The sequence below is a fragment of the Polypterus senegalus genome, chromosome 3 (assembly GCF_016835505.1).
Source record: "Polypterus senegalus isolate Bchr_013 chromosome 3, ASM1683550v1, whole genome shotgun sequence".
Taxonomy (NCBI): Eukaryota; Metazoa; Chordata; class Cladistia; order Polypteriformes; family Polypteridae; genus Polypterus; species Polypterus senegalus.
In genome coordinates this window covers 279,443,810-279,452,875 of record NC_053156.1, presented here as the reverse complement: position 1 = coordinate 279,452,875, position 9,066 = coordinate 279,443,810, and the positions used below count along the sequence as shown (strand labels likewise).

The 9,066-nt window shown below is 44.9% G+C and overlaps 1 protein-coding gene across 1 annotated transcript in view; it reads left to right on the top strand.

Annotated features, from left to right (window-relative positions):
• Window positions 1-6,652: 6,652 nt before the first annotated feature.
• LOC120526698 (copine-5-like) overlaps window positions 6,653-9,066 on the top strand; it is a 299,334-nt gene continuing 296,920 nt past the window's right edge. Inside the window, exon 1 of the mRNA XM_039749857.1 lies at window positions 6,653-7,230. Coding sequence (XP_039605791.1) covers window positions 7,121-7,230 — 110 coding nt within the window. The 5' untranslated portion in view covers window positions 6,653-7,120. The remainder of the gene's footprint in view (window positions 7,231-9,066) is intronic.

Here is a 9,066-nt window from a genome sequence, read left to right as displayed (position 1 = left end):
GTGCTGGACTCGAAACCACCGACCGTCTACCTCATCTACCTGCTCTCTCTCTCTCTCTCTCTCTCTCTCTCTCTCTCTCTCACGTACTTAAGCGGAGAGTCCTGAATTGCTTCACTCACACTTGGGCGTAGACCCTTGTGATGGGTCCACGAACACATATGTAGATCCAGAGCCCACCCACTTCACACGAGCCAGTACAACTGTCCGGTAAACAAGTGACGTCCCGGCTGGTTTCCTGTGTCTTGTCTCAGTCAAATTTCAGATGAATTTAGCGCACCCGACATTCGTTGTCTGCACTGCAATGCTGAGCGTTACACTTACTAGAAAAAAAAAGCACTGAAGAAACCTCATCCTGGAATGAAAAAGGGATGGGTCTGCATTACTTTATTATGGATAGGAATAAAAATGTTTTAATCAGGTCAAGCCCCGAGGGTATTACTTCAACTGACAGTACGCCCCATTCTGTGAATGTACGCACATCCGCCCACTAGCAGACAGACGTTCGAGACTTTGTGAATTCCTTTTTGACCACCTGCGAGAAACACGTCTTCAGACGACTAATACACGCGCATTTTACTGCTTGTAAATCGAGAGAAAACCTGACGCCAAACACCCACCTCACCGCCAAAGCATCCCAGGTCAATTTAAGTAACATTCATGTAAAATACTCACACACCTCCCTGAGGCCAAGGGATACATGCTGACATGAGATGGTAAGGACTGATCTGAAAAGAACCGAAGGGATCAGGAAGGGACAAACGGGAAAACGAAGGTGATGGACCCATGCCTGTATACCAGAATCGTTCAGATATTCGCACAGCATCAGCCTTGGCTGAAATCCATTTCTATACAAACCATTTGTTTCTTCCTGCTCACGTTACCTCAGATGTGGCTGGCCATTTATTCTCGCAACAATGGGGTTTCATCGTTTTCAGTTTAAACTACAGTTAAAAAGAGATAATGCTACTTTGTAATAGTTACACCTGTTTTATCTATCTATCTATCTATCTATCTATCTATCTATCTATCTATCTATCTATCTATCTATCTATCTATCTATCTATTATATAATGCCTTTTACTCTATCTATCTATCTATCTTTTTGTATAGTGCCTTTCATCTATCTATACTGTACGGTGCCTTTCATGTCTAAAGTATGTATCTATCAGTTGTGGCTGATATTTCTTGGAGCTACGATTATTTTCTTTCCATGTTCTCATACATTTTCTGACAGGTGAAACTCACACAGTTAAGTGGTCTGTCAATTTTTTTATTACCTCGTATTTTCTTAAACTTTGGTACACTAAAACAACAAACAGCATTATTATCTCTCCATGGTATGCTAAAGCAATAAACAGTATTATTATCTCTCCATCTGTTTTATAGACCTGCTTTGTTCATTGCTGAATTGCTGGAAGCAGGAAGTCCTCAAGGTGGCATCAGGCCCAAAGCAGTGGCCAAGCACTGGTGGAGAAGCAGTCTGAGCTGCAGAGCTGGGCACACTGATGCCAACACTCACACACTTCATGGCGTCAATGTAGTTGTCTGTTAATGTACACCTGGGCCTGGATTAAGACCTTTGGTGCCCCCATATGTATCTAATTCAAGGTATAAACAATAATAAACTCTAAAAAAAATGACACAAAACTTACAGTAAGATGGAAAATAATGATTATTTTTGGATATTTTTACTTTTTCTAATTGCAAAGTCCTTGATCAGATCCTCCTTAGCAATACTACTCAACATATCTGCTTCTATACTTAGCAGAGATAAAACATCCAGGCGGCTTTTATTATGACTATTTTTATGTACGTAAATACTGTATGTGTGCAAGAAAGGCAGAGCCATTCAGGTTTGCATACAGCGGGCGTCTGGGTGTCTATCAAATTAGCGGTTGTGCCGCGAGCGGCGTGGTACAGCACATTAAAGCAGAGTTATATTCGGTTTTTGCAGTTCAATCTTATATTTAATAAACGTTATGTTTGTTCGTGACTAACCTACAACTGTTGCGGGTTTATATATCTGAAGTAATACATTTACCAGCCGCCGATTACTACACTATTGAACTTGCTTTCTGAACGCAGCATAATCAATTCATAAAGAATAAGGAAGATTACGTGCCTACTGGTCTTCGTTCCCTTTGTGACGGGGCAAAGCAAGCCTTCCTGATACATCTGTGTGTTTAATCGGAGGTTAAGTCGGGGGGACCTGTGTGGAGTGAGTATCCCACAATGTATATATATATTTTTTTCATTTAATGCGGGAGCCCCTTTTATAGAATACGGCTTAGCTGCACCATTTGCAGTTTTGCACCATATTGTCCATGTTAAATCCGGTAATATTAAATTTCTGTGGTGAACCCAAAAAAAAAAAGATCCTAAGCGCGTGCCTATTTTGCTTAATGGCTAATCCAGCCCTGGTGCACGCGTATATACCTGGGATGCGGGATTGCCCGGAGAAGACCCACACGATGGAGTTCTCATGTTCCCACAGTGTCTGCTGCTCGGTTTTTGTGGAGTGCGGCAGCGTCGAAATGTCCACATGCAATTCACTGGCGATTCCAAGTAATCGGTGTGCCAGCTCACTAACCGGTTGGTTTCTGCGATGCACCCGTTGCCTTTATGAAAGGGTGCGACTCCCTCCGCACCTGACAATGGATGAAGCGCACAAATGAGTGAAGGGATGGATAAACAAACGGATATGATCGTCACTACGCTTCACATCGACAAGGACACAGATCGAGGAGCCCGTAACTGCACAAGCGTGATGTACGTCAGTATGTTCGTCATTGGGGAAGCACAGTGCCGCAGCAGGCAGCTTTAGTATCTTTTTGTGCCCAAACGCCTGGTGTCCTCCTAGCTTCGGTGCACACTGGCTGGCATGTTCTTATATTGGCGATGTCGCTGTAACCCCGGCTACACTTTCAAGGTGCCAATGTGGTACTTTACAGCGATGCCCTTGGGTTTTCAAAAGAGCCATCCACATGAAGGTTCCAAAAATGTTTTTAGATCTGTAACGCGTACCATAAAAAACCAAGAAGAGACGATCTATGATCCATGATGAAATATCAAGCGCTTCCTTATTTTAAAACACTTTCGCCACACATGGGTGGGCTTCATTTGTTCGTATCCTGCTAGACAATTTCTGATTTGATATGCAAAGAACCCTACAGTGTCCATGAGACGAAACGTTCTCAAGCAACAGTTCAATGAGAAACCACGTGGAAAACCTAGTAAAGAACCATTCAGGGCCGTTATTTATTTATAAGGGTCCCTGCCTTGCGCCCGATGCCTTCTGGGATAGGCTCCAGCTGCGTCGCAGCCCGGGTTAGGATATGCGGCTTGGGAAAATGAATGAAAGAAATGAACGTACATATGTTAATTGATGTGTTTGTCATGGAGCCAGAGGGTGTAAGCATTTCGCCATACTCAGTACGCAACTCCCATAGCAGATCCGAGCAAATGTCAGTGTGACTCGGCGTCCCGCCCAGGGTGAGTTAAGTAAAGCGCGTGATGATGATGATGATGATGACTAGCCACGATTCCTCACAGTCCAGGCGGGTCGTCTGGATTTGCAGAGATTGGGGTCTTAGCCCCCTCTGTGATTTTTGCGCAGTCGGATAAAAAAAAAAAATCGGAGGGGTGGTGGGGTTGCGGCTCCCCCATTTGAATTATGTGATCATTTTTTCCATTCTGTAAATTCGAATGATTTTGAAGTTACGTTGATCGTTTATCCCAATGTTTGTCAACCACTAGGTGGCGACTTGCCGTTATTAATAATGGTGGAGGGTCACGGTGGGTCCGACGATCTTGCTCGCTTCTCCCTCCCCCTCGCTTTAAAGAACACTTCCGAATCAGCACCGGGGAACACCGACGCCCCTCACACCCCGGGGGACAACTGGGCTCGATCCACCAAGGGGACAAGTGAGGCGCTTGCATGCACTCTTAAAAAAAAATGCCGGGTTCTTTATTGGCTCATTATTGGCTGTGGGGTTCCTGGTTGAACCATTACTTAACAAAGAACCATTACATTATGTGAATGACTCTTTGCACATGACGGTGGTTCTTTGGGAATTGAAGAGGTTCCTAATATGTGGACAAAATAGAAATCTTTAATGTCGAGTGCAGAATACTGGCAGGCAGAGCACGAAGACCTGAACTCAGCCTGTGACTGTAAGCAGCAATGCTTCTTCTAATCTAAAACATGAACCAACTGGCATTTCACAAATCATTTACCATCTCTTCATGGTTATTTACTGTATGTCGCCTGTTACAGATCTAAATAAATACATGGGTGTTTCTGGAACATTCGTGTGGATGGGTCTTTTTGGGAACCAAAATGGTTCCCCTATCGCATCGCTCTGTAGAAACACGCTGGCACCTTTATTTTTAAGAGTGATAGGAAAAGGAGGGTCGCGATGCCAAATAAATTGAGAAACACTAGCCAAACTTAATCATAAATTCGAACGCGGATGGGGGGCTGGAGGTTGAGGTGTTTGGTGACCCCCCACTTTAAGTTGCGCAATTGTCTACCCCAATATATAAATTCGAAAAGCGAGAGGGAGTGTCCCATGAATAACGAATGAGGGGCTCTTGAAGTCGCACATCATCTATCAAATTCGAACAGACGGGCTTGAGGTTGTGCGATTGTCTATCAATTATGGGCATATGCAAGTGCGCCATCTAGTGGTCAGGATATATTACTGCAACCCCATATAGCGATTACTATACTGTATTTATTTTGCTTGGAAAAATCTGTCTGGACCGGACCGGAACACAATGTAATGATTATGTTGTGTTCCCTGCACTGTCTGCACTATACACAGCGCAGTCTGATGTCTAGAAACGGCAACCTGGGCGACGCGACATTTTTTAAACAATGCAGACCCTATGAACACTCGGACTCGAAGTGAACGTCCAATTATGTGGTTTTATATTATTTTCACATACTTGCGATGTTCGGTCTTAACGTCTGACAACTTACACAGTCCAACAATAACACGACCAACAACAACTATGATGATGATGCCTATAATAACATAATCCTCCAACTGTGGCATATACGAGACAGACATAGCGAAATAAAATTAAACGATCAAAACGGCAAAGGGGCTGTAGATCTGAAGTAAAATTGCTAAAAGCTGATGTAACCCAAAGTACGATCGTCTCCCAAATGGCCATGCATTAAAACTTGTGTTAAAACTTAGCAAATGTTCTCTTCTGTTGCTCACCACTATTTGTGAGATTCGCCCTGTGCACGTTAAAACAGTTACGCGTTTTCTGGATGGGTGCATACACGAGCATGCTGTAAATAGGAATTGTGGGTGAAAATTCCCTATTTTAAAGATACTACGAAGTTTTCCATCCATCCATCATCCAACCCGCCCTATCCTAACTACGGGGTCACGGGGGTCTGCTGGAGCCAATCCCAGCCAACACAGGGCGTAAGGAAGAAAACAAACCCCGGACAGGGCGCCAGCCCACTGCAGTACGAAGTTTTCAATTTATTTTATTAATTTAAACAACATGTATATGTTCGGTAATATTATATATAATATATCACCGTCGTCATAAAGCACACCGTCAGCTGGTGGTTTAAATAGATAACTACAGAGCTTAGCATTTAATTTTAGCAATACCTTGAATAAGTAAAGTACTACCACTGGAGCCCAATTACAACTTACGTTCTGAAAGAACACCTCATGATGGCGTGTTTTTCAGTCGTGTAAACCGACGTTACTATAACTCGACATTCCCAAATTGCCCTCAATATTTCGTTGTCTTCAAGTCACAATGTACAGGTCTGACACTGTCGATTCCTCTCAAAGCAAAGGGGGTGGCGGGGCGCCATCTACAACTTCGCCTAGAGCAGCAAAAGTCCCAGATCTGACCCTGGTCTATCCGGTATATAGATCGAGGCTATCCAATACATAAATTCAAACAGCTCGAGGGGGTGTCCCGTGGTGAGCGGGTTGTAGTTTCACGATTGCCTATCAAATCCGAAAAGGGGGCTATCCGATTTATAAACTCCAAGAGCGAGGGGGTATCCGGGGGCGGGCGGGACTTGTCAATTAAAAATACATACAATCAAAAGGCGGACTTGTAGCTGCGCGATTGTTTATCCCGTATGGACTCTTCGAATTGGGGTTGGGGTTGGATGATCTTGAACTTGCGGAATCTTCTTTTAATGAGAGTGTATAATTATTTCTGTACCCTTTGACGCTGTGCTTAACGGGCCTTTTATGCGTTTCTCGTCATATCTGACTGCACGGTTTTCCCTTCCACATCCACGCAGGAGATTCCAAACCGGCTATGTATACGTGTAGACGTGCCCACGATGGTGTCCGGCATTGGAATGGCGCAGCGTCCCTGCCTCGTTCCCGACGCACCGACCTAGAACTGTCCTGAATTAAGTGGATTTATACTCGGGGGTCCTTAAGGACCAGTTTGCATCAGCGGTAGACAACTTACCCACCCGAGCCAGTCTTTAAGTAAAGGCACAAACTCAAAAAAACGAGTCGACTCCTAGACAGGGAGAGGAAAGCACACGCGCTGCGTGAAGTATCCATTAAAAAAGGGCAAACGCACACGCGCGCTCAGGCGCACACACCCACACGCACTCCCACGGACTGTCACCTGACACAGACGCGCGCGGATCCACGGTCACGCGTGCGCTCCCGAACGTCGCGTCGGCACCGGCTAGCAGCCCCTCCTAGGGACACACAACACCGGGCGGGAGTCGGAGGGGCACAAGTGTGGATTTAAAGTGCAGCGGAGTAGCGGAGCCACCCCAAGTCTCTACATTGCGCGCGTGGGGTCCCGGGGGATCGCGCAGTCTGAGGAGCGGCTGAGTGTGCGGCTAAGAGCACTTGACGGTGTAATAATATTCCGGGGGGCGGGATCTCAGCCCCTGAATAAGTAAAGTAGCTCGACTTGTGCAGACGGGAAAGGCGCGTTTGCTTTGCGCTGCGCTGCAGCCGTGTGTCGATGCCTCTCCGCTCCGCCGTTGCTCGTCCTTCCCCGGGATTTCAGGGTATTTCGTCTCCTTCGATGAGGGTCGGCGATCTCGCGTGGTGACTTACAAAGAACGGGGAAAGAAAAGGAGAACTGCTCGGAGCCCATGGAGGAAGACGTTATGGACAAACTGGATGACATGGCCTCTGTCAGCGACTTTGACCCCATCACGGGCAACATCCCGGCCACTAAAGTGGAAATCACGGTGTCTTGCAGGTGAGTGGTCGTTCGTGGCGGGTCTCTGGGACGAGACGTGCTGCCTCCCAGAGAGAAGCAGAGTGAGTGTAAATCTGTGAGGCATGGTACACTTGAATCGATTAGCTGAAACACGCATACGCTGATGATGTTAGACAAGAGCACGGAATACGAATTTAAACACGCGTGCACACTGACACACATACCAAAACACCAACAGACCCATAAACATTCACACTCACCTGCGTGCTCACTGGGGCAGGCACACAGACACGCGTGCACACACCCACTGCCAGCTGGGCTTCCTCGACTCTTGAACTTTGTGGCACATCAGAAGGACACTGTGTGTCAGTATTCACCCTCTTGGCAGTCTCAGTGAAGCCGATGGCAACACAAACAGAAAAAGCGTCAGAAGGAGGAAAACAATACGCGGTTCATAGGCGCTAACAATTGCTGGACGACTGTAGTGCTGCGCTTAGCCACAAGAGGGCAGCAGTGACCCGAGAACGGGGTGCGGAGCTCACTTGCGCAGTTGAAAAGCATTTAGCGGTGCTGGCTTTGCGCGTGGAGTTTGCTTCGCGTGCTCACGTTGGCTTTGTCACAAAATCTAAAGATCTATTTTTCAGACTCATGGAGTTGTGTCATATGTTGTCTGAAAGAAACTTTGTGAATCCACCTTTGGTAAAGGATAAACGCCCGTGTGTAGGTCCGGTTGCTATGTGCCTGTCATTCCAAGAGATGGCGCATCACAAACATTTGTAGTAATAAAATGCATTGTGTTTGTCATTCCAGCAGAAGGCGCACTCTAAATATTAACACTGCTTTTGTGAATTCCCTTATCGTATGGAATATAACCGAGGCATATGCATTGCATTTATCATTGCAACAGATGGCACATCACAAACATTTGTATTAATAAAATGCATTGCGTTTTTCATTCCAACAGTTGGCGCATTACAAACATTAACACTGCTTTTACGAATTTACATACCAAATGGCATATAACAGAGGCATATGCATTGCATTTGTCATTTCAACAGATGGTACATCGCAAACATTAACACTGTTTTTACAAATTCCTGTACCAAATAACATATTACAGGGACATTACATTTATCATTCCAACAAATGGTGCATTACAAACTTTGTAGTAATGCATTTTATTACTATAAATGATTGTCATGCACCATCTGTTGGAATGACAAATACACTGCATTTTATTACTGCATGAATTACAAAATATATTCCAATTGATGGTGCACTGCAAAAGTTAACACTGAGGTCTATGTTACTTACTTAAATTGCAACCCTTGTTAAACAGGCAGATCAGTTATTCTATATATTTAAAATGGTAAGGGTTTGTGTGCATTTGTCACTTGATTACTCACAAACCACTGGGGCAAGAACTTTGATCTTGGTGTTGTTGGTAGTGGGAACCTCGCAGAGTTATTGGGGGTTGATGTTTCTTTTGGCAAAACCACGAATCACTGGAGCTAGAACCTTGATCTTGGTCTTAATCGAGGGCTTATCACATGATATGCACTGGTGAAGCAAGACGTTGGAGTGGAGAAACCTTAGCAGAATTAACTTTCTTGTGGCTAAATCATGAACCATTGGGGCTAGAACCTTGATCCTTGTCTGAATGAAAAGCTTATGATGTTATCCACACAGGTTTAGCAAAAAATTATGGTAGTGAAAACTTCGGCAAAGCTCTCAAGATTCAATCAATTTTATGGCACAATGTTTGAGAGGGTAGCATGTCACAAAGGAAAAGAGCAATGGCGACATCTGCTGAGCATGAAGCAAATTGTTGCGGTCGCTCATAGGCAGAAGAAGAACATCAGCACCATCTTCTGA